This window comes from Gopherus evgoodei, chromosome 5 (assembly GCF_007399415.2).
Source record: "Gopherus evgoodei ecotype Sinaloan lineage chromosome 5, rGopEvg1_v1.p, whole genome shotgun sequence".
NCBI lineage: Eukaryota > Metazoa > Chordata > Testudines > Testudinidae > Gopherus > Gopherus evgoodei.
Genome location: NC_044326.1, coordinates 49,993,755 through 50,019,849, shown reverse-complemented (window position 1 = coordinate 50,019,849; position 26,095 = coordinate 49,993,755). Strand labels below are relative to the sequence as shown.

The 26,095-nt window shown below is 45.6% G+C and overlaps 1 protein-coding gene across 1 annotated transcript in view; it reads right to left on the bottom strand.

Annotated features, from left to right (window-relative positions):
* ATP10D (ATPase phospholipid transporting 10D (putative)) overlaps positions 1-26,095 on the bottom strand; it is a 91,591-nt gene that overhangs the window by 8,789 nt on the left and 56,707 nt on the right. Inside the window, exons 10-16 of the mRNA XM_030564351.1 lie at positions 25,132-25,367; positions 22,629-22,817; positions 18,729-19,347; positions 17,429-17,532; positions 16,736-16,862; positions 8,317-8,501; positions 111-420 (exon numbers count right to left, since the gene is read on the bottom strand). Of these exons, the coding sequence (XP_030420211.1) occupies positions 111-420; positions 8,317-8,501; positions 16,736-16,862; positions 17,429-17,532; positions 18,729-19,347; positions 22,629-22,817; positions 25,132-25,367 (1,770 nt within the window). The remainder of the gene's footprint in view (positions 1-110; positions 421-8,316; positions 8,502-16,735; positions 16,863-17,428; positions 17,533-18,728; positions 19,348-22,628; positions 22,818-25,131; positions 25,368-26,095) is intronic.

Here is a 26,095-nt window from a genome sequence, read left to right as displayed (position 1 = left end):
CTCTTTCATGGCTAAAACGTATAAGAGACAGCAACAAAAATATTAAAAGTAGCTCCTCTTTTTTCTAGGGAGCAGAAATAACCGAGCGCGCAGCTGGGGCAGAGACTCACCAACAGCTAGTGTCATCACTTTCAGCCTGTTTCGCACCAGTTTGACGACTTCACTTTTCTGCAGGGGCGTTGCTCTGCAGCAGACCACAGTCCGGCACCTCTCTGTGAGTTCCAGGAAGATACTTTGCAGGCTCTCGTGCAGGGCATATTCTAAAGTCTTTCCATCAATAACCAGGCTGGCACTGAACTCTGGAGCTTGGGTGGAGGGAGCTGGAAAGACGCTCGCAAGTTTGGAGTTGTGATTTTTTTGGGCATACATACTTTTTTGGATGTCTTCTAAAATAGCGTTCATCAACAATGCACAGGCGTCCTTGCGTAAGGCAAAGAGAAAGGACGTTACATCAGCCTATCTTCACCCTGACCTCAATTGGTTCTCCAGCGCTATTGTTTTTTAAAATCACAATTGGACAGAGTTTGCTGTCTGCAGAGAAGGCCAGTTCAACCTTGTTTAAGCAGATTGGTGTGGATTTTGCACTACTAACTGGGAAAATAGTTACTGGACTATTATGTAGTAATGACCATTAAGAACTCTGTGATATAAATCAGGCTTAGTTATGAGTCTTTTGCTCTCTTAATTTGTTTAGTTTGGAATGGAAACCCAGGGATACCTTTTAAATCCAGGTTAAAGGTGACCTGCAAAGCCTTCCAAAAAAATTGGCCTTGTACCATTTTTTTTCCTTTATAATCTATCAAAAGGCCCAAAAGATTTTTGTTAAAAAAGTTTGTGTCTGCTTCTCATTTTACCTAGACATATTAACGATGTCATGTTTTGCTGGAGGACCTGAGAGCCGGTTTATTGTTACAGTTAACACCCTAATCAAAAAAGCCAAGCACTGCATCACTAAGGCACCGTTTATCCAAATTGTTAAGCATAAGACAGATGGCTGTGAACAAAAATAAATATCCAACAATTTTTTTATAGAATGACTTAAAAATCCCTTCCTTTTTCAATCTGTTGTTGCACTAATTATCCAGAGAATCTCCCAAAGAAGGAATGACCTGAGTTTCTAAGGTATAGTACAAGCAAAACACACACACACACACACACACCCCTCTTTCACACATTCTTTAAAAAATCATAAAGAACAAAATGTTATCACATGCCCAGTCCTCCTCACACACATGTATTGAGCAAGCAGCAGTGTAGTGAGAAAAAAAAGACGTGAGTAAACCAATCTAAACTAAACTTTAACTAAACTCCTTATTTCCCCAAGGAGAAGTAGGTAAACTCTGTGTGCCCATATTCACCCTCAACTACATAACCATTTTTGCAGGTCACTTAATCTGGATAATGGTTAGCCATTTTTTCTTTAAAATCTTAAATAGCTCACAAAACAGAGAAACAAAATGCAACTAGTTATAAACATACAGCAGATGTCACAATTACCAAGCAAGACTGAGTTTGACTCCCACCGCAGTTGCAAATTTGAAAAGACGGTTACTCACCTTTGTAACTGTTGTTCTTCGAGATGTGTTGCTCATATCCATTCCAGTTAGGTGTACGCGCCGCGCGTGCACATTCGTCGGAAAACTTTTACCCTAGCAACTCAGTGGGCCGGCAGGTCGCCCCCTAGAGTGGCGCCACCATGGCGCTCCATATATACTCCTGCCGGCCCACCCGCTCCTCAGTTCCTTCTTGCCGGCTACTCCGACAGTGGGGAAGGAGGGCGGGTGTGGAATGGATATGAGCAACACATCTCGAAGAACAACAGTTACAAAGGTGAATAACCGTCTTTTCTTCTTCGAGTGATTGCTCATATCCATTCCAGTTAGGTGAATCCCAAGCCTTACAAAGGCGGTGGGGTCGGAGTGAAATGTGGCAGAATAAAACTGCTGAGCCAGAGGCTACAGCCTCTCTTGACTGCTGAACCAGGGCATACTGCGAAGCAAAGGTATGGACCGAGGACCAATGGAGCTTCGCGACAGATCTCGTGGGTAGAAACACGAGCCAGCAAGGCGGCAGATGAAGCCTGAGCCCTGGTAGAATGCACGTTGATGTGGCTTGTGGAAATATGAGCCAAATCATAACAAGTGGGGATGTCCGCCATCACCCCAGATGAGATCCTCTGAGAGGAGAACAAGCAAGCCCTCCCTTTGGCCTGCTACCGGGATAGAGCTGGGGCACCTTAGGAAATGGTTCTGTCAGCACAATATAATGCGAGCACTCCACAGATGTCCAAGGAGAGCAACGGTTGTGCCCATTGCGTTGAACTGTGGGTAACATGAAAAGCCAAAACCACCTTAGGGAGGAAAGCCGGGCGCGGTCATAACTGCACCTTGTCATTGTGAAACCAAGTGTACGGCGGAACCCCCGTAAGAGCTCTGATCTCAGAGACCCGTCTGGCCAAGACTAGGTTGAGGTCCCAGGTCGGGGCTGGGCGGCGCACCCGAGGGTGCAAGCGCTCCAAGCCCTTGAGGGACCTCGAACCCAAGAGCGTGAAAACACTGAACGTCCATCTCAGCCTGCTGGAAGGTAGAGATGGCTGCCGAGTGTATCCTCAGCGCTGATACCGCCAGGTCCTGCCGCTGAAGGCCAGAGGCAGGCCAAACAGAGGGGATCGAGACCTCAGCAGGAGCAAGATCGAGCGTATTGCAGCTGTAAAAGAAACGCTTCCACCTGGCCCGGTACATCGACCAGGTGGAAGGCTGCCTGTCACCCCGACTCAGGTACGCAGCAGCCACCGTGAGGCGAAGAGGCTGCAGGTCCGAGTGACGAAGCCTGTCGTTGCCCTGAGTGATGAGGTCTGGGCTGACAGGCCGAGTAACGTGGTATGTCAGCGCTGCCTGGACCATTCTGGAGTGATCATGATGATGCACGCTCTGCCCCTGCGGAGTTTGAGCAGGACCTAATGAACCAGTGGGAACAGAGGGAAGGCATAATGCAGTTGGCCTTTCCACGGCATCAGGAATGCGTCCAAGATCGATTCCGAGGAGAGACCTTGGAAGGAGCAGAACACCTGGCATTTCCTGCTCTTGCGGTGAGCGAACAGGTCCGTGTGAGGAAACATCTCCACTTCCGGAAAGCGGGACGCCTCACATGGGGCAGAGTGATCACTCGTAAGGCAGGAAAGACCTGCTGAGGCAAAGAGTTAGGACGTTCCAAACGCCTGGGAGAAAGGACGTCGCCAGCTCCATCGAGTGGGCCATGCCAAAGACCCGGAAATGGATGGCCTCCTGACAAAAAAAAGGGGGGGGGGGCTATGTCCCCCCTGAATACTTATGAAGCACCTGGTCGTTGTGTTGGCTGTAAACACCGAGATACAACGGCCTCGCAGTTGCCGCTGGAACCCCTGGCATGCCAGGCGGACTACTCTCAATTTTTGGGGCATTGAGGAGGAATGCCAGCTCCCTAGAAGACCAAAGGCCTTAAGCTCAGAGGTGACTATGAACACTCGAGCAGAGAGATGAGGCGTCCGCCGTCAGGGGCAGTGAGCCGGACTTGGAAAGGACGGAGGCGGAGCTTGGCGTGTTTGGTTACAAACTTGCGGGCAACCATGGACCCAGGAGATTGAGACAAGAACGAGCTGAGGTCGTTGGGAAAGCCTTCAGACCTCAGATGATTGTTGCCATCGCCTAAAATCTCAGTTGCGATAAGCAGGCTCCGGCTAGGTAGGAGACCAGGATAGCCCCTAGGGAGCCCAACCTCTGCGTGGGGACCAGAGTGGATTGCTCTATAATAAACAGCAGGCCTTGACCTGTGAATAAGACCGTGGCGATGCCCACGCGCTGAGTGGTTTGTGTCTCAGAGTCTCCGCGGATAAGCGAATCGTCCAGATACGGAAAACCGCATATCCGACATCAGCGACGGTAGGCGGCGACTATGGCCGTAAACCGGGAGTATTGACAGTCGGCTATAGAGCGGAGGCATCTCCCGTGCGGAGGGAAGATGGCATTGCGAAAGTACGCATGCTTCATATCCAGGGCGGCACAGTAGCCCCCAGGAGGCAAGGATGGAATAATGATTCCCAGGGATACCATGCAGAACTCCAACCTTATCCTAACCCGGTTGAGTCCGTGCAGGACCAAGAAGGTCTGAGACCTGTTTTCGAGTGGGGGACTAGGGCATAACGGGGGTAAAACCCCTTACCCCTTTCGTCCGCTGAAGTGGGACAGGGCTGGAGCAAATTCAAGGTGGTACCTATGCTCCATCGTGCGCAGGACCCAGCGATCTGAAAGTAACTGGGGCCATGCCAGGAGAAAGCGGGATCGGGATCCCGTCCCGCGACTGGTACACCGCCCTCAGGTGAACCTTGGAAGGTCCGTCTTTGGTCCCAGTGGTAATTGCGAGGGACCTTGACTTTGGCTCTTTAGGGGTCCTGACGTTCGTCTGCGACCACCTTGGCCCTGCCGTTTGCCAGAGTTCTGCCTCTGGCTAGGCACAGAGTATGGCGGCTGGGGCCAGAAAGGCCTGCGTTTTGTCGCTGGCGTATACATGCTGAGACGCATTAGGACCCTATTGCCCACCAGACTTCGCAGTCTGGGGCTGTCTCTGCCGCGAAGATGCCTTTACCAACAAAGGGTAAATCCTGAATGGCATACCGCAGCTCCGGCCGGAGGTTTAAAGCCTGAAGCCATGAAATGCACCTCACGGCGACACTCAAGGCCAGAGTGCCGGCCGCAGAGTCTGCTGCGTCCAACGAGGCCTGGAGGGACGCTCTGGGAACCTTCTTTCCCCCCGTCCTCCAAGACGGCAGCGAACTCCAGGTGGAAGTTTTGAGGGAGAAACCCCTTCACTCAGGTGCTATAATCATCGCAGCTAAGCAAGGCTTGTTGCTTTGCTACCCCGAGCTGCAGGGCCCCTGCAGAGTACACCTGGCGGCCAAGCCTGTTCATTCGCCAAGCCTCTTTCTGCTTCGGGGCTGGCGCCCGCTGGTCATCATATCAGGATCGTGGTCCTGAGCATAAAATCTGCGCATATGGGACGACACGGATGCGTGTCCGGACGGCCATGGAGGTACTAAAAGAAGGCACAGGCAGAGTCTCTGACTCACTCGGACCTTGCCCAACTCGGCACCGGGGACCGGCATCGGGAGGCGTATCGGTACCTGGAACGAGATCCAGACCCGCAACCAGAACGGTGTCGGGAGGTCGACCGAGATCTCGAGGCTCGGAGAAGGGCTACAGGAGTCAAGGTACCTGCCCCGGTGCCAGAGGTCGGAACGGTGCCGATAGCGGGTCGGCGAACGGGATACCGACCGGTGCAGCGAGTGTGACCAGTACCGAGGAAAACAGCACCGGGACTGCCAGTGGTGTCCGGCGTGCCGACAGGACTTGGAGTGTCTGCGGGACCGTGATCATGAACGGTGCCGCTCTGCTGTGCTGACAGGGGACAGTCCCCTGAAGAGACTGTATTGCCCGTACCGGCGGTGCCCGGGACAGGCAGCACTGACTCTGTCATGGCACTGAGAGCCCTCGCCATTGGTAACATCTCCGACGTGAAGGGAACAGCAGGCTCAACCACAGTGCGTACTGGGGAGCTGTCAGGCACCGGATTCGACGGCCCTCGTGGGACCGGGATCCACGGTACCGAGGTCATCAGAGCTTCGGTAGGTGTCGGTGCCGGGCGAACCGAGTTAGATAAGCTGTCTGGCTGCGGTGCCGTCAGCACTGAAGCAGTGGGAGTAATACGCTCAACCACGGCGCGTGCCGGGGAGCCGTCGGGCACCGGATTCGATAGCCCTTGTGGGACTGGAATCGACGGTGCCGATGTTGTCGGTGCCTCAGAGGCGTCGGTGCCGGGCAATCCGACTTAGACTAGCCCTCTGGCTGCGGTGCCGTTGGCATGGAAGCAGCCGGAGCAGGAGCTCAACCACGGCGCGTGCCGGGGAGCCGTCAGGCACCGGATTCTACGGCCCTTGCGGGACCGGGATCGACGGTGCCGACGTCATCGGTGCCGCAGCAGGTGTCGGTGCCGGGCGATCCGACTTAGACTAGCCCTCTGGCTGGGGTGCCGTTGGCACGGAAGCAGCCGGAGCATTAGCTCGACCACGGCGCGTGCCGGGGAGCCGTCAGGCACCGGATTCTACGGCCCTTGCGGGACCGGGGATCGACGGTGCCGACGTCATCGGTGCCGCAGCAGGTGTCGGTGCCGGGCGATCCGACGTAGACGAGCTCTGGCTGCGGTGCCGTTGGCACGGAAGCAGCAGGAGCAGTAGCTCAACCACGGCGCGTGCCGGGGAGCCGTCAGGCACCGGATTCTACGGCCCTTGTGGGACCGGGATCGACGGTGACGACGTCATCGGTGCCGTAGCAGGTGTCGGCGCCGGGCGATCCGACTTAGACGAGCTCTCTGGCTGCGGTGCCGCTGGCACGGAAGCAGCAGGAGCAATACGCTCAACCACGGCGCGTGCCGGGGAGCCGTCAGGCACCGGATTCTACGGCCCTTGTGGGACCGGGATCGACGGTGACGACGTCATCGGTGCCGTAGCAGGTGTCGGCGCCGGGCGATCCGACTTAGACGAGCTCTCTGGCTGCGGTGCCGCTGGCACGGAAGCAGCAGGAGCAGTAGCTCAACCACGGCGCGCGCCGGGGAGCCGTCAGGCACCGGATTCTACGGCCCTCGTGGGACCGGGATCGACGGTGCCGACGTCGTCGGTGCCGGGCGAGCCATCTTAGACGAGCTCTCTAGCTGTGGTGCAGTTGGCACAGAAGCAGCAGGAGCAGTAAGCTCTACCACGGCGCGAGCCGGGGAGCTGCCAGGCACCGGATTCCGTGGTCCTGGGGGACTGGAATCGACGGAGCCGAAGTCATCGGTGCCTCTGCAGGTGTCGGTGCCGGGTAACGCAACTTAGGCGAGCTCTCCGGCTGCGATGCAGGTGGCACGGAAGCAGCGGGAGCAGGGGGCTCAACCACGGCACGTGCCGGGGAGCCTCCAGGCTCCAGCAGGAATCGTAGGCTCTCTCGACCTCGGAAGAAGGGAGCGGTGCCGAGTCGACATCGGTGCCGGCGACGGTCGGTGCCGAAAGGCCTTGGTAGTAACGGCGGGGTCCGGTGCCGAGGAGGCGCTTCTGCCCGCCGCTTGAACATCGCTCGGCGCCCAAGGTGGAGGGGTAAGTGAAAGTCCCGCACCTTTTTGTTCTCGGCTTAAAAGCCTTGCAAATGGGGCACTTATCTGTCAAGTGTGCTTCCCTGAGGCACTTCAAACAGGAGTCATGTAGATCTCTCTTCGGCCGCGGCTTCTGGCAGGCCGGGCCCCTTTTAAAACCCGGTGAGCCATGCATGGCTCCGGCACTGGGCTCATGGAAGGGGCTACTTCCTGAACCCCGCTAACTAAACTAACCATGTTAGCAAAGAAAACACGTATAACCATACAAATATATATATAAAAGGGTTATAACTGCATAATTATATACGAGAAAACGAGTAGCTAGGGAAGTGGAGGTCAGCTAAGCCGCGCTCCACTGTTCCAACGACCGACACGGGCGGTAAGAAGGAACTGAGGAGCGGGTGGGCCGGCAGGAGTATATATGGAGCGCCATGGTGGCGCCACTCTAGGGGGCGACCTGCCGGCCCACTGAGTTGCTAGGGTAAAAGTTTTCCGACGAATGTGCACGCGTGGCGCGTACACCTAACTGGAATGGATATGAGCAATCACTCGAAGAAGAACATTGTTTTCTTTACCAGATGACTGAACTATTTTCAAAAGGAGAAGGAAAAAAAGATTTTGCTCCATTAAAAAATGCAAGCAGATTAATGCTCTGGATCTCTGTCTGTAATATCACTTTAATAAGATAATTCCTTGTGTATTAATGCTAATCAAGCAGGGCTGAGGGCAAATATGACACAGAGCAGCAAAAAATTAAATTTAACACAATTTCCATGTCAATAATTCTTTGACCAGTGACTATATTCCCAGTATACTTCAAGGTCTAGCTTTCTGCAAACATTAATAAACATGTACATTGTATCAACATCTTTTCCTAATACAAAGAGAAGTGAGAGCGTGCAGTCGATTTAAGTAATTAACAAGCATTTAGGGGTTGTATTTAGAAATAGGTTTCTGTAAAATAAATGTAAAATATACTTTATGCACAGGGTGGGGGAAAAAGACCCCCAGTTTTTCAGTATATAAAGGATATCTTAGAAAACATGAAATTTTTTTTTAAAAAAATTTAAATAGCGCTTCTAGTATAGTCTGACCATCATTTCTGGCAAAAAAAAAATTGCTTGTGGGGTGACAGGGAGGGCAATCTCATTTTCCACTCACTTTACTTAGAGATTTGAGGGTGAAGATTTTGTCATCTTGTTCCAATAACCTGCAAGCATATGCGATATTGACAGCAGTCTCTTGTTTATCTCCTGTCAGCATCCAAATTTTGATTCCAGCTTTTCGCAGTGCCTCTATAGTGTCTGGAACACCCTCCTGCAGGCGATCCTCAATCCCAGTGGCACCTGCAATAAAAAGCATGTGGATTAAAGCAAAAATTAAAAAGACAAAACAAATAAACATGGAAAATTCTAAATAGTCATTGAGTCATAGAAATTTAGGGCTGGAAGGGATCTGAAAGTTCATTTAGTCCAGTTCCCCTTGCTGAGGCAGCACCAAAAATACGTAAACCATCCCTGACAGGTGTTTGCCTAACCGGTCCTTAAAAACTCCAGTCATGGGACTCCACAGCCTTCCTTGGAAATCTATTCCAGTGCTTAACTAGCCTTATAATTAAAAAGATTTTCCTAATATCTAACCGAAACCTCCCTTGCTGCAGACTAAGCTAATTACTTCCTGTCCTACCTTCAATGGACAGGAAGAACAACTGATCACCATCCTCTTTCAACACCCCTTAATTGATCTGAAGATGATTATCATGTCCCCCTTCAGTCTCCTTTTCTTAAGGCTAAAAACACCTAGTTTTTTTTACTCTTTCCTCACAGGTCAGGTTTTCTAAACCTTCTATCATTTTTGTTACTCTCCAATTTGTCCACATCTTTCCTAAAGTGTGGAACCCATAACTGGACATAGTACTCCAGCTGGGGCTTCATCCAGTACCAAGTACAGCAGGACAATTACCTTCCACATCTTACATACAACAGTCCTGTGAATACAACCCAGAATGATATCAGCCTTTTCACAACTGCATCACACCATTGGCTCATATTCAATTTGTGACCCACTATAACCCCTAGATCTTTTTTCTCCGGTACTACTGCCTAGCCGGTTAGTCCCCATTTTGTAGTTGTGTATTTGAATCTGCTTCCAATTTATCAAGGTAGTTTTGAATTCTAATCCTGTCCTCCGCAGTGCTAGCAACCCCTCCAAACTTGGTGTCATCCACAAATGTTATAAGCATACTCTCCACTCCATTATCCAAGTCATTAATGAAAATATTGAATGGTACTGGAATTGGAAGAGGTTCAGAGAAGGGCAACAAAAATGATTAGGGGTATAGAACGGCTTCCCTATGAGGAGAGATTAATAAGACTGGGACTTTTCAGCTTGGAAAAGAGGCCACTAAGGGGGGATATGATAGAGGTTTATAAAATCATAAGTGTTATTTACTCCTCATAATACAAGAACAAGGGGCCACTAAATGAAGTTAATAGGTAGCAGGTTTAAACCAAACAAGAAAGTATTTTTTCTCGCAAAGCACTGTCAATCTCTGGAACGCCTTTATAGAGGGTGTTGTGAAGGCCAGTACTATAATGGGGTGCAAAAGGGAGCTAGATAGATTCATGGAAGATAGCCATTGATGGACCTATTAGCCAGGATGACCAAGAATGGTGTCCCTAGCCTCCATTGCCAGAAGCTGGGGTTGGGTGACAGGGAATGGATCACTTGATAACCTGTCTGTTAATTCTCTTTGGGGCACCTGCCATTGACCACTGTTAGAGGACAGAATACTGGGCTTGATGGACCTTTGGTGTGACCCAATATAGTCGTTCTTATGTTGTACTGGATCCAGGAGAGATCTTTGGCAGCCCCCACTAGATACAACCTCCAAGGTTCCTACAAAACCATTGATACTTAGTCTGAGAGCTAAATTCCCTGTAAGCTGCGCGGCCGGGCAGCAGCCTATTTAGCGCTGCGCAGGCGCTCGGAGAACCTGCCCAGGGACCTGCCGTAGCTGGGGAAGGGGCAACCCTCCCCCAACCTAGTCCAGCCCCCAACCTGCTGCGGAAGGAGTGCCTCTCCCCCAGCCCCAACTCAGCTTGAGGCTGGATCCAGCCCCAGGTGCACCTGAGGTGGAGTGGCCCAGCCCCAGCCATGGCGGGTGGGGGGAGGGATGGCAGCCCCGGCTTGGCCCCAGATATAGCTGGGGGGCCCCTCCCTAGCTCAACTTGCTGGGGTAAAGGGGCACCTACCCTGTAGCCCCAACTCCAGAGCTCTCTCCCCGCTGTAGTCCCAGAGCCCCCATCTGCACCCCAAACCCATCCTCCCCAGCCCCATCCCAGAGCCTGTACTCCCAACCAGAGCCTTCACCCCCTGTACCCAACCCTCTGGCCCAGCCCTGAGCCCCCTCCTACATTCCAAACCCCTCGGCCCCACTCTCACCACATGAATTTTGTTATGTGCACCAATGTGAAGGTGATGTGTCACACATCACCTCCATATTGGTGCACATAATAAACTTCATTCCTCAGATGGACGGGGAAAATTAAAGGGAACACTATAAGTACATTTTTTCCCGATCAGTTTTGCACCCATTTTATAGTAATTTCATCTAGAGACCACATTTCCCCAGTTTGCTTATGAGAATGTCATGTGGGACTGTGTCAAATGCCTTTCTAAAGATCAAGATACATCATGTCTACTGCTTCCCCTCTATCCACTAGGCCAGTAACTTTGTCAAAGGAGGAAATTAGGTTTGTTTGCATTATTTGTTTTTTGACAGATCCACGATGGTGGCTATTCCTTATCACCCTATTATCCTCTCAGTGTTTACAAATTGATAGTTTAACAATTTGTTCCAGTATCTTTCCAGATATCAAAGTTAGGCTGATTGTGCCTAATTCCCTGGGTCCTCTTCATTCCCCTTTTTAAGGATAAGGTACCATGTTTGCCTTTCTCCAATCCTCTGGGACCTCACACATCCTCCATGAGCTCTTGAAGATAATTGCTGATGGTTCTGAGATTGCTTCAGCTACTTCCTAAAGTACCATATGGTGAATTTCTTCAGGTGCTGCCAACTTAAATAAACTTATCTAAGTATTCCTTAACCTGTTCTTTCCTTATCCTGGCTTGCACTCCTTCCCCCTTGTTGTGAATATCATGTGAAGTATGTGGACACCATTAAATTTTTTAGTGAAGACTAAAGCAAAATTGGCATTAAATACCTCAGCCTTCTGCTTGCTCTTGTTCCTAATGTATTTATAGACCTTCTTTTCTCAGTGTTTATGTCCCTCTCCAATCATAACTTATTTCAAGCCTTAGCCTTTCTGACTTTCTCCCCACATACTCATGCTACTCTTTTGTACTGATCCTTAGCAATTTGTCCATGTTTCCACTCGCTGCAGGATTTCTTTTTTAATTCAGGTCATTAACGAGGTCCTGATGCAGCCACACTGGCCTCATACTAGTCTTCCTATCTATCCTTTGCATTAGGATAGTCTTCTGTTGCACCCTAAATATTAACTTTTACAAACTGACAGCTCTCTCGAGCTAATTTTTCCCTTAGATTTTCTACCTATAGGACCTTCCTACTAGTTCTCTTCATTTGTTAAAGCCTGATTTGTTAATTTTACTGTCCCTATTCTGTTGCTCTCACACCTTCCTTTCCTGATTCCTTTCAACCAAATTGCCTTCAACTTTCAGATTCTAATTAACAAGGAGGAATTGGAATTGAATCAAGCTTAAAATATCTGCCCTCCTGGTTAGTTCTTCCACCTTCTGAAACAAAAAATTGTCTCAACAATTCCAAGAACTTATTAGCAGCAAAGAGTCCTGTGGCACCTTATAGACTAAAAGAGGTTAGTTACGTCTGTTAGTCTATAAGGTGCCACAGGACTCTTTGCTGCTTTTACAGATCCAGACTTACACGGCTACCTCTCTGATACAAGAGCTTATTGGACATTTTGCATTTTGCCTTATTATTTTATTATTTCTCCTGCAGATGTCTGGGTAATTGAAGTCCCCCACTAATACCAGGTCCTGTGTTTTGGTTATTTCTGTTGTTCCAGAAATAGCTCATTCACCACCTTCTCCTGATATGGTGATCTATAGTAGATCCTCACTGTGACATCACTCCTGTTTCCTTCCCCCTTATATCTTCACCTAGAGGCTTTCAGCTCTTCTGGAACTCAGAACAAATGTATACATTCTTAATGTACAATGAAACATCTCCTCCCCTTTGTCCCCCCTTTTGTTCTTCCTGAACAAACTATATTCCTCTATACCAATATTCCAAACCTGTGTAATTCCAATTAAGTCATAATCTAGTTTATGTACTAATACTTTCAGTTCTTCCTGTTTCTTCCCCAAACTGCTTGTATTTGTGTATAGACATCTAAGATGCTGAACAGATTCTCCCGCTTTTTCCTCTTGTTGCTCCTCCGAACTTATCATAATTTTCCATTCTCTCTCCTCGCAACTTTCAGCCCTCTGTCCATTGATAAGCCTTGCCAGACTGAGAGCTTTCATGTGGTATTTTAGTATAATATGGCCAGATTTCAAGTTGAAAGATTGTCTAGGATTTTAGCACAATGCTACTAATACACAGTCTTAACAACAGACAGAACCATGTCAGGGGACAACTCACAAGGCAGTGTATCTGAACAGCTCTGAAACACACTCATGTCCCTGAATTAGCAAGGCTCAGGGACACATTTTATGTCCTTTTCACACTACAAAATAGAATTGTGTCGTAACCTGCAGATATGGTTTACTTGCAGGATATCTGGGGCATAAGAGAGTCCCACAATGGGAACTAAGTTGTAAAACTAAGCAAAGACTCCCCACATGCCAGAAGACAGCAGCTGGTTGAGTAGAACAATAATTTACTGGCTTTCACTCCCAGGGCTGGTGCAAGGACGTTTTGCACCCTAGGCGAAACTTCCACCTTCTGCCCTCCCCAAGCCCCGGCCCTGAGCCCCCCCCACGGCAACTCCCCCCTCCGCCTTGAGGTGCCCCCCTGTGGCAGGCCCCCCCCCACTCCAGCTCACCCCTGCTCTGCCTCCTCCCTGAGCACGCCGTCACTGCTTCATTTCTCTCGCCTCCCAGGCTTCCGGTGCCAATCAGCTTAGGCACTGCAACCCTGGGAGGCGGGAGAAGCGAAGCAGCCATGGCGTTCTCGGTGAGGAGCCGGACAAGGGTGAGCTGGGGCAGGGAGTTCTCTTGCGTGCTGTCCCCCCCTCCCCGCATTACTTGCTGCGGGCGGCCCTCCCTACGCTCCCCTACCTCAGTTCCCTCCTAGCGCTCCCCTCCCCCAGCTCCCTCCGCCTAAATGCCGGTGGCAGCCGAAGATCCGGCCACTGCGGTCGCTGCAGAAGAAAATGCTGCCCCCCAAACCCTAACGCCCTAGGCAACCGCCTAGGTGGCCTAAATGGTTGCACTGGCCCTGTTCACTCCACAATGACAGGGCAAACCCATCTGTGACTGGATGGTTGAAAGAAAAAGAAAAAGCATTCACTGTACGGACTTGTCTTTCCTTCCTAGTGCCCAGTTCTGATAAACAATGAACTGCAATGCAGCGGAGGACTGAGATAGGGTAATGGGGACATGGACCATATGGTCAGATAAACTCTTGCTACTGCTGTTTCATTAAGCAGCTGCCACACAGCTGATTGGCCAGTGGCCAACCACGCACTAGGAGACAATGCCTTCAAGACCCCTGTTCTTTCAGTGCCTGGAAGTCATTTCACTCAGACTCAGCTGGCAGGCGAGAGGAACAAGAAATTATCTTCAGGGTTGGGAGAGTACATTGTCTTAATACAGCCCTGCTGCAATATTTGCTTCCTTCTCCATCTGATCTAGGGCAGATTAGAAGTATACACTGCTGGGACCCAGCTTTGTGCACAGTGCAGCATCATAAAGAAACAAACACCCCCTATGGCACCGACAGGATATTCTTACTGGAAACTACATTTTATTTCAATAGAGATTTTAATAAAGTGATTTAATTTTGTAACTGTTGGTCCCCACCACCTGCTACGCCAAAGGACTGGGACTCCCTGTACATCAGCATGGACTCCACCCTTCTCTATGGCATCTCTTCAACCAGGGAAAATGGACCATCCCAAGTCTCTGTTTGTGACCTTGACAGTAACTGGATTGACTCCACCTGTTTGCTCTTCATCCTCTAATGCTACTTCTACACCGCACACTACTTGCAGCGGTGAGTCTATCTGGTGCGTAGCTACATGCTGCAGCGAAAAGCAGGCTGCATCCACACTGCAGTGTAGCTACCCGTGTCAGTGAAAGGCTCTCACAGGGAGGGAGGCAGCAGGGAAAGGCTCCTGCAGCAGAGAGCTGTCAGCGCCCATGTCCACTCACCACTGGGCACCCCCTTGTGGCCAGGCATGGCACTGCAGCTCTCTCAGAAGAGGGCGCTAGTATGATGAAAGCCACTGCAGCACTGTTGTGGTTTCTCTCAATAACTCGGCCCTCCAACTGGGTCACAGTCTTTAGCCCACCCCTTCTGGTGTCACAGTTGTTCCAAATAACAGTCCAAACCTTCTGCCCTCTCTGGGGCTATTCCTCAGCCTCTTCCTTGTTTGATCAGGATCTTTCCCAGGCCTCCATGCTTGGAGAGCTCTCTCTCCTTACTGATTCAGGGTCCTGCAGGATCTTCTTCCTCCCTGGACTCTCTATAGAACAGAGGTCCCAAACCTGTGGGGTGCACCCCCACCCCGATTAAGTGAGCAAAAATCTATAGCTTCAACAAAGAAACAGCTTGAGGTTCCTGTCCACACAGACTTTCTATCTCCTGCACCTCAGCTGAAGATGATTTTTGTGCAAAAGAAGACAGCAAAAGTCCCAAATCATCTCTCCCTTACTCTCTACACATGGCACTATTGACACCTGAGGAACAAAGGAAGCAGCACTGGGCTAAGTGGGAGAGATTTTGACTGAGAGAGGCTCAGCCAGTAAGACTGCTGGAACGTGTGGTGAGAGAGACCTTTGCTTTGTCTTCACTTAGCTTAAGTTAGGTATTAGTTGCATTTTACCTTTCATTTCCTTGTTGCCATTTCTGAGTTGTATGCCTCATTAGTTGTAGTCACTTAAAAGCGCTCTCTGTGAGTTAATACATTTGTTTTATCTAAACCAGTGTGTTTGGATTGAAGTGTTTGGGAAGTGCCATTTGAGATAATGAGATTTGTGCATATTATTAAAGTGATAGACTTTGTATGAGATTGTGTTGTCCAGACCAGGGGTGGGCAGTACAAAAAGCACATTTCTGAGGTAAATTACAGAACTGGGAGTTTGCTGGTGTTGCCCTGCAGTGTAATTGATAAGTGGCTGGCTAGAACACTCATACAGTATAACTGGGAGTGATTTACATGCTGGAGGCTGTGTGTGAGCAGACCAACAAGACACCCTAGGCTGGAGAATTGAAGGGATGAAGCTGTTTGTACCCTAGGTAATGTCACACCCTCGCTCCTCCCCTATTACATCCTGGCTCCTCCCTTCCCTGACACCCAGGAGAGCTAGGAGTAGGGTGACCAGACAACAAGTGTGAAAAAATCAGGACAGGGGTAATAGAAGCCTATATAAGAAAGACTCAAAAATCGGGACTGTCCCTAAAAAATCCAGACATCTGGTCACCCTAGCTAGGCGGAAGCATTCCCTTGTTTTGTCTAGTACCAAGGACTGCTACTGTGCCTGTCCCATGCACGGGACACAAGGGATTATGAGAAGGCTCCCTGCACTCTCATCACTGCTGCACAATCTGACCCTTACTCTACAAAAAGCAAAGCAACTACCACTTGGAAAAATATAAAGTCACACAGCATAAAGGTGGACACAGCTACCATCTTTATATGGTAGTAGCATATCATTAAAAAAAAAAAAGTCAACAGAAAAAGTCTCTCTTCTGCTTCTAGCCAGGGCTGTTTTTTCCCCACGGCCACAATCTAGTCTTTGACCTTTTTTCAAAGATCATCTCATGAGCAATTGTCCACAGCCACTACCCCAACACACAAACCGACTGCCATCCTGCAGGCATGAGGAGGCCTGTCCCACCTTCTCTACTCAGTCTGGCTGCATCTACACTGAAGATTTTCTCCAGTTCTTCCATAGCTAAAGTGAACTAGCCCAGGAGGAGTGTTAGTGTAGAGCTGTGGCTGACGTTTTACCTCCAAATGGTCTAGGGACACTAACTGCACCATGCTACACCAGCAATGCTCTTTAGCATGAGTCCGTGACACGCTACAATCTCCTAACAGGCTTGCAATATCATTGGCAATGCCCAGATGCTCTGCTGTATGCAGAGCTAGAGAGACTTCATCTGGGCTTCATTCAAAACCCATTACAGACACTGGAAAGACTTCAGCTGTCTTCAGTGGGATTTGTATCAGGCCCTGTATCTGCAAACTTACGGAAATTTAATAACAAGTCATAAATCCTAAGTCTGCAGAAAGCCACTTTAAAAACAAATTCAGCTTTGCACAATGCCTTACAAAATGAATCCATTTATTCAAGCAGATTTTCACTGCAATACAGTTTCCAGCAAGCGATAATGTTTTCTACCTACCAAGGAGTGTTAACTTGGTCTCAAGCTTCATAGTAGATTCAAGCAGCAGCTCTTCCTTATTGTCAATATTGGTTTCTGCTAAAAAATGACTATTTAACCACTCTGCATATTCTGCATCACTCATCACCTGTGGAGGAAGAGCGGGAAAAACACAGAAATCAAAGCCTCAGCTCTACTCAGTGTTTGACCTATACAACCTCTGAGGTTTTAGTTTACAGAGAGGTTTGGGCAAATTTCTTTCCCTTTCAGTAATGCTGAGCTATATTTTGAATTTCTGGGCAGCTCTGAATCCAAAATGAAACTCAGCTAAAATGTCAAAATGACATTTCGCATTCAAACCATGCAACACTGTCAGCTTTACATGGTTTGAAAGTGAAGCCATAAAACTGGCCCAGGCTCACCTCCCACGTCTTACTCAGAAAACTGGGTTAACTATTTGTTAATCACAATTTTATTAATAAAGTTGTAGACATTAAGCCATTTTACGTCCTCCACTGCCACCAGCTATGACAGTTAAAAGGGAAGTTATGCAGTAACTTTAAGCTTTTTTTGATCACACAAAATTAAATAAAAGTCTAGTGCTGATATGCAAGCATTTGTTTAGAAGTAGTGTATGTCTCAGAGCTACAGCACTTCACATTTGAGAGAAAGTATGTCATTTCATGAACTACCATAAATCTCTTCACAAGTTACCTTTTTAGCTATACACAATGTGCGCAGTCCTCTTCTGGCATAATCATCTAAGTGTTTCTGAGTTCTCTCCTTAATTTTCTTTTGTTCCATTTCTGATTTATCATCTGAAATTTTTTAAAAAAGGGAAGTAAAATATGCACTGTTGACATTTACTTACTGACATTTACCACTGATCCATATAGTTAAGACATGTTTTCTTGCCCTCAGTAAAAAGCAGTTGGTGTTTTCCATTCCATGTAAATTAATCATTACAGTGCAACCGCAAACAAGAAATTGTACTACAGAAGTTAATGTTTCCTGTTGCAGAGTCCAAAAGTGTCTGCCACATAAATAAACAGGCACAAGTAAAAGGTGCCACGAACTCTACAGAAACAGTTCATACATCAGGTGACAATGTCTAATAATAGGTTTTTCCTCCAGCTGATAATAGCCCACTTTAATTGATTTGTCTCGTTAAGAATTGGTATGGCAACCCCCACCTTTTCATGTTCTCTGTATATATCTTCCTACTGTATTTTCCACTCCATGCATCTGATGAAATGGGTTTTAGCCCATGAAAGCTTATGCCCAAATAAATTTGTTAGTCTCTAAGGTGCCACAAGTACGCCTCCTTCTTTTAACATCTAATACACCTCTACCACCTCGATATAACGCTGTCCTTGGGAGCCAAAAAATCTTACCGCGTTATAGGTGAAACCGTGTTATATTGAACTTGCTTTGATCCACCAGAGTGCGCAGCCCTGCCTCCCTGGAGCACTGCTTTACCGTGTTACATCCAAATTCGTGTTATATCGGGTGGCGTTATATCGAGGTAGAGGTGTATTAGAAGTTCTGAGAACTCAGAACTATTGACATAAATAAAGAGTGGACACTGTTTAACTCCAATATAGTATATTTCATACGTTCATTAATAAGATGTGTTACTATCATAAGAGGGGGTCTGAATTCAGCACAATACTTGAGCAGGTGCTTTAAGCACAGGAATAACCCCATTGTCTTCAATAGGTGTACATATGTGCTTAAAGCTCAGCGGTGTCTATGTGTCTTGCTGAATTGAGGTCTTGAACCCCAATTTTCCTGTCTTTCTTGGGTGTCTGTAAAGCACTTGTCACAGTGGTACCTAAGGAATAAATAACTAGATATTTCTGTGGGAGCACAGGAACCAGGGAGCTGTTGACTATGGTAGGTCTGTTTAGTTATTTACCTTCTTTTATGAGTCATTCAAAAAAAATTTATTCAATTAATTACTCTTGTGAGATACGAAAGATGAAACCAAGAGCTGACAAAGTTCTGTACATACCGGAAGGTCCAGTCCACAACAAATCCATAATGACCGAGTCTGCACCTTTCGTGTACACCACCACTTTGTTGGAAAGCGGATGTCTAACTACTACTGACATTCTTTTTCGTACTGAGTCAAAAGGCAAAATGTGCAAAAGCTGAAATGTCAAAGATCCCAAAGCAGCCAGGTCTACAGTAACTTGATCAGGAGTCCTAGACTGTAAAGTGCATTTGTAAGCCTTGGCAGCATGAACTAGTGCAGCTTCATCAGGGCTCTCAGCCTCATAACACAGCTTAGCAATAGATTGTTCAAGAGATGATCCAGCATCAGAGTGCTCACTGCCTGCAGCTACGTCCACTCTATCTAATGGTCCAAGTGGAGATACTTTGGTGCATTGTGGGCTATCAGTAGCCTGAGCTTCATTAACTGTTTCAGCCACCCCTTCCACAGCAGGTGAAGCCAGCTTCACTCTGAAAATAGATAGTTTGCTCCCAAAAGTACTAGAGCTCTCAGAGGATAACTCTTTTGCACTTGGAGCTGGTGATGAACTCAGCCTTCGGACTGACAACCTCTGGAACATCTGTTTGATTTCCTCAAAGGATTTAATAGGCATTCTACCTAGTGAAGATAGTCTCATCTGCAACAGAATTAACAATAAATAAATAAATGAATGAATGAATAAAAATCAGCACAAACATTTATATCTGTGCTGAAACAATTTCATTTAGTAATGGAGGTATTTTATTTCAGCAAGGATATTTTTCTTTATATATTGCTTATTTAAACTTCAATGTTGATGTTTTGGGACTTAAATTTGTATTTATATATATATATTACCATATAATTCTACTAAATAAATTCAATCAAACCCATAGGTAATTAGTTTCCAAGCACATCAACTGTAAACACTTCAGATTTGTAAAATTACACTCATTCCAACTCTGATTAATGACTGTGGTTCATTTCTAGAATTTGGACCAATAATGAAACAAATAGCATGACTTACTTTCTAACTTTTTTTAATTTCACAGCAAATGGACTTAAAGTTTTATTCTGTTTATTCTAAATCAATCAGATGCATACAAGGATTAAACCTGCTCCCAAAAAAAGGTGACAATAATCACCTAAAAATAACTTTTAGAAATAAAATCCTTTTCTTATTATTTGGACTTACACAGAAAAAAGCAATACAAAATGCTCGGTTTAGTATATTGGACACTGATCAGAACAGTACTGCAGTTCATAGCTTACATCTACTGCAAACAGCTAATGTCTTGTGGTTATAAAGCACTCGGAAGAAGAAAAACACTACAAAGAGCTATGGAATGTATTTCACTATTTAAAATGTTTAGCATATTTTTCCATCTGTGAATTAGGTTAGGGTGACTGGATAGGAGTTTTTTGTACTATTGCTTAGGGGAAATAAGCTATTTTTTCCATCAACCATTTTTTGAATGCAGCAGCAAAGCCAGATTTACAAACATGACATTCTAAAGATCTGCATCCCATTACAGGTCCGAAACCCTGCATTTTAGCAAGAGGAACAAATTTTCAATTAAGTGACATTTACTTACAGTAATCACATGCTTTCTGTGGGGAGTTCAACCCTAACCTTTTCTAAAATAAGGTTACTCAGAGGATAAATTGGATTACATTTAAAAAAAAACAACAACAAAAAACGAGTTCCTGTTACTAACAAAGTGATAATTTATTACTGAAAAGAGGAAGATCACTACCCATAAAACAGCTGTTGTGCCTTAGCAATGCATCCAAGCTGCCATATGTAGGTATGTTTTAATTATTATTATTACAGTATAAAACTGAAAAGTAGGCTCTCCCTAGCTTTGTAGCAATGCCAGAAGGCAGCTATGGTTTGCTATATACCACATTTTTCATACTGGATGGGGCATTACAATCAGGCATTTTATTGGTGAATAGAACATAGTAAAAATGGCAAATCCAATTTAATCTTAGAGTTCCTCTTGTAAAAGCTAAGTATAAAGTAGGGCTGTCAAGTGATTAAAAAAATTAATTGTACAATTAATCGCATGGTTAAATAATAATAGAATACCATTTATTTAATTTTTTGGGATGTTTTCTATATTTTAAAATATATTGATTTCAATTACAAACACAGAACTCTAAGTGTACAATGCTCACTTTATATTTATTTTTGATTACACATTTGTGCTATAAAAAGAAATGGTATTTTTCAATTCATTTTATACAAGTACTGTAATGCAATCTCTTTATTGTGAAAGTGCAATTTACAAATGTAGATTTTTTTTTGTTACATAACTGCACTCAAAAACAAAACAATGTAAATCTTTAGAGCCTACCAGTCCACTCCGTCCTACTTCTTGTTCAGCCATTCGCTAAGATAAACAAGTTTGTGTACATTTACGGGAGATAACGCTGCCTGCTTCTTGTTTACAGTGTCACCTGAAAGTGAGAACAGACGTTCACATGGCACTGTTGTAGCTGGTGTCATTTTACATGCCAGATGCGCTAAAGATTCATATGTCCCATCATGCTTCAACCACCATTCCAGAAGACATATTCATGCTGATGACGGGTTCTTCTTGATAATGATCCAAAGCAGCGCAGACTGACACATGTTCCCTTTCATCATTTGAGTCAGATGCCACCAGCAGAAGGTTGATTTTCTTTTTTGGTGGTTCGGGTTCTGTAGTTTCCGTGAGTGTTGTTCTTTTAAGACTTCTGAAAGCATGCACCACACCTCATCCCTCTCAGATTTTGGAAGGCACTTCAGATTCTTAAACCTTGGGTTGAGTGCTGTAGCGATCTTTAGAAACCTCACATTGGAACCATCTTTGTGTTTTGTCAAATCTGTAGCGAAAGTGTTCTTAAAACGAACAACATGTGCTGGATCATCATCCAAGACTGCTATAATATGAAATACATGGCAGAATAAGGGTAAAACAGAGCAGGAGACATACGGTTCTCCCCCAAGGAGTTCAGTCAAAATTTAATTAACACATGCTTTTTTTAATGAGCGTCATCAGTACGGAAGCCTGTCCTCTGGAATGGTGGCTGAAGCACGGAGGGGCATATGAATGTTTAGTATATCTGGCATGTAAATACCTTGCAATGCTGGCTACAAAAGCGCCATGCAAATGACTGTTATCACTTTCTGGTGACACTTTCAATAAGAACAGGGCAGCATTATCTCCCATAAACGTAAACAGACTCATTTGTCTTAGCAATTGGCTGAACAAGAAATAGGACTGAGTGGATTGCTAGGCTCTATAGTTTTACATTGTTTCGTTTTTGAGTGCAGTTATACAACCAAAAAAAGTTGCACTTTCAAAATAAAGATATTTCAATACACCTCATACAAGTACTGTAGTGCAAAATACTCTCTTTTGTTGATCATTTTACAGCGCAAATATTTGTAATAAAAATATTAATATAAAATGAGCACTGTACATTTTGTATTCTGTGTTTAATTTACAGCAATATATTTGAAAATGTAGAAAACATCCAAATATATTTAATAAATTTCAATTGGTATTCTACTAACAGTACGATTAAAACTGAGATTTATTGTGATTTTTTTTTTAATCACAATTAATTTTTGAGTTAATCACACAAGTTAACTGCGATTAATTGACAGACATAATATAAAGTATTCAAGGCAAGCCTCACCTCACTGGAAACTTTTGTTAGCTGTATATGATGCATTAACTTACTGGACTGTTCGGTTTCAACTGTACAATAATTATTTTCCTTCAAGCAAACACGGCAAACCAATGGAGGGGGAAATGACCACTTTTAAAATGGCAGTGCCTTGTTTTCTCCCCATGCAAAAAGACTATAGAAAACACATGAAAAAATTATAATATGCTGCAACAGTCAGAAGTGTGACCACCTGAGTAGCAGATTTTTCTTCCTTACCTTTTGACGTGGTTGGTTAGGAGCTGAAACTATCACAGTATTACAGATTGCCAGAGCAAGAAAGAAGTCAGTGATATATACTGTCTCCAAGGATGGCAGTCTGTCAGTTTCTTCTGATTGTGCATAGGAATGACAGGTAATTTGACTAAATTTCTCCATGAGCTTTGCGTCTGGAACAACATCAGTTTCCTGTTGATCAAATAAAATAGATATCCTCTTACCATATAGTTACAAAAGGTCTGATGTGGTTCCTGGCACAAGACAGTTTCAGTGTTGCCAGACTTTATAATGAATAAAGTTCTCTTAGAATAATCACTTCCCAAACTCCTACTGGCAGCTGCTGCAGGGAACTTAATCTAAAACTGAAAAAAAAGTAAAACCTATTACAGTTTATAACATGAAGACACTAGAGAAGTTTGGGCAATGTCCTCCGGCTAACAAAGGCTCCATCCTGCTAGATTCGGAGCACTTCTGGGAGAGAGGAGAGCACAACTTGATATATACAGCATCTCACAGGTGTGGTCAGCACTTTGTAGGAGCAGGTCCTTAATCACAGATAGTTTTTAGTGCATGATAATTCAAAGGACCATAGAAACTGACATACTGGATCAGACACACAGTCCATCTAGACCAGTATCCTGTCTCCAACAATGGCGGACACCAGAGGCTTCTGAGGAAGATACAAGAACCTCTTCATAATCTGCCCTTTCTGGAAGTCTTATGCTAATCCCTTGTATATTCTAATATTTTGCTGGCTTTTTTGACCACAGCAGCACATTGAGTAGAGGTCTTTATTAAGTTGGCCACTGATACCTGGGTCTTTTTCCTGCATGAGCATTGCTAATTTTGAACCCTAAAGACATATTTTCACTTCCCTACCACCCTAATTTCATGAGGGCACATCCTTAAATTGTCCCCCATCCCTTTGCATACCTGAATTCTTTTGCTACCAGCCTTCCTTCTGCATCTGCAGAGAAAGGGGGGTAGAATACACCTCATTTGGAACTTGGATATTTCTCACAGGGGATGATCTTCACTCCAATTCAGAGGGGTTAGCACCAGGCAGGGCTGTCACCACCCCTCCCCCCTGTGGCTGCAGCTGGGACTGTGTACCCCTGCCCCGCAGCTAGCACTGCAGCCAGGTCTGTAAGCCCTGTGGGGCTCAGCCTGTCAATGCCCCCCCACCCCCGGGACTCCAGTTGTCATTTCTCCCCGTACCAAGCCCTGCCCCCACCCCCCATTATTTTTAGTACAGTCACAGACAGGTCACGGGTTCTCATGAACTGTTTGTCCGTGACTTTTATTAAAAATAACTATGAAAAAAATCTTAGCCTTACTCAGGAACACTTCAGCAGAAATTAAATAAAACTGAGCCACCACCTCTTTAATGTTACTTTAAGTCTCATTTATAAAGGACATACACGGTGCATGCAGCATTTTTGCTCCCAACAACCTGGCGCATTAGGCTGAAATACTGCTTACCCACACCAGATAGCACCCATTTTTAAAAACCCTCTCAAAGCAACATGGCAAATGCTGATTAAATTTGGTTTATTCATTTCAGCTGGTGCGCTTGTGGAGTTATGCCAGCAAGATTCAACGCAGACACAGTGGTGATCTGAATTATTTAGTAGCACTTGCATTATCTAATACAAACATTGAAAACACTTTTCAAGTGTTTTTATGCACTGCCATGCATAACACACTGTGCGTATCAAATATGTGTCATCAAACAAACAATAGTTTTATAGGCAAGCCCTTTGATGTATCTGACACTCATCACTGTAGCATCTGAGCAATTCACAATTTCTAATGCATTTATCAAAGGGATTTTCAAACGTTTTGTACTGGTGACCCCTTTTCACATAGCAAACCTTTGACTGTGACCCCCACTTACAAATTAAAAATGGGGGTGAGTGTAATATAATTTAATGGGGGTTCAGGGCTATCAGCCCCATGGAACGGATAGCTTGCGACCCCCTCCATTTAACCACCTTGTGACACTGTGAGAGGTCATGGCCCCCAGTTTGAGAACCCCTGTTTATCCTCACACCACCCCTGTGAGGTACAGAAGTGCTATTAGCTCCATTTTACAGGTAGGGAACTGAGGCACAGAGAAGCTACACAACTTGTCCAAAGTCATACTGGGAGTCTGTGGAAGAGCAGAGAATTGATTCTGTTGCCCTAGCCATTGGACTATCCTTCTCCTCTAGCTTTATGGGAATAGTTTAGAAAGGGATGACCATGAATGAACCTCATGCTCCCAGCTCAGTTCTAGCCTGGCTTTAAAAGCTGCAAATCCACATTTTACTTTTGCCATCATTTAAAAACATATCAATTACAAATTGCATCTGTGGGGAGGCACTTTTTTGTCTCTTTTTGAAGGAAAACAGAAAGGATTTCAGATCAGACAAATGACCTATTCAATTTTAAAGAAAAAAATCAGATGTCTTCATGAGTTATTTCGGATATTTAAGATCAAAAGACATCAAGCTATACTTACAATGGGGCTGCTGAAAGCTACATGTCTTGAGTGTGGAATGTTACTGACTCCATCTTTCCCTCCTAAGGCAGAACAGCTACCAGCCAGCTGATTCAAAGACTTGGAGTTCAAAGGCCGACTCACTGTCTTGCAGCTGTGCACCTTCTGCTTTGACATGCAGCTCAACGAGCCACATAGAGCATCTCTTAAATCTTCACTGTCTGAATCAGCCTCTTGATAGGATTCCAGCCTCTTGGCTAATGAGGGGGAAGAAAAAAAATCACATTTCAGCAACCAAGAAGAATCCCTCATTTGTCCAATATTACAAGCTCAAATCATCAGCTGGAAGCCTGGGATATGAACTTAAAAACACGGAATTTTGTACATGTATGTAAAAATGGATTACATATATTTTAATCAAAAGCAAAAAAAAAAAAACACCCAACAAACTGATCACATGTACACTGGTTCGGCAGCACAAGTATCACTGTTAATAAGGTCTCTGAATTCTGCCTGAAGTTTCTCTGTTTGAGAAAAGAACTTTTTTGATTTATCAATTTTTATAACTGAAAAGCCAGTCTCATCAGTGCAATAACCTGTCAGTAAAACCTGAATCATGCATGTCATGTGTGGGGGAGGTTTTGCTCCCACCCTCAGACATAAATAAAATCATCTTCTTCCCCCAGTTTAGGAGAACATGGTCTCTGTTTGCTGGATTTGGCATTTTGATGATTCCAAGCTCCTCCCATGGGGCACCACTGATCATAGAGACAACTTGGAAAGGAGGGTTCAGGTTATTATCTCCTTTGCCTCAATATGAATAGAGAAAAAATGTATTTTAAAATAATAAGAAATCACATATTACAGAGCGGTTCTAAGTTAAAAATTCAAACTGTGGACAATAGTAGCCTCTATTAGGGAAAGAGCCAAACAAGGGAAGGAGACTGCCTAGGTGACTTGATGATGGTAAAATACTGAAGAAAAG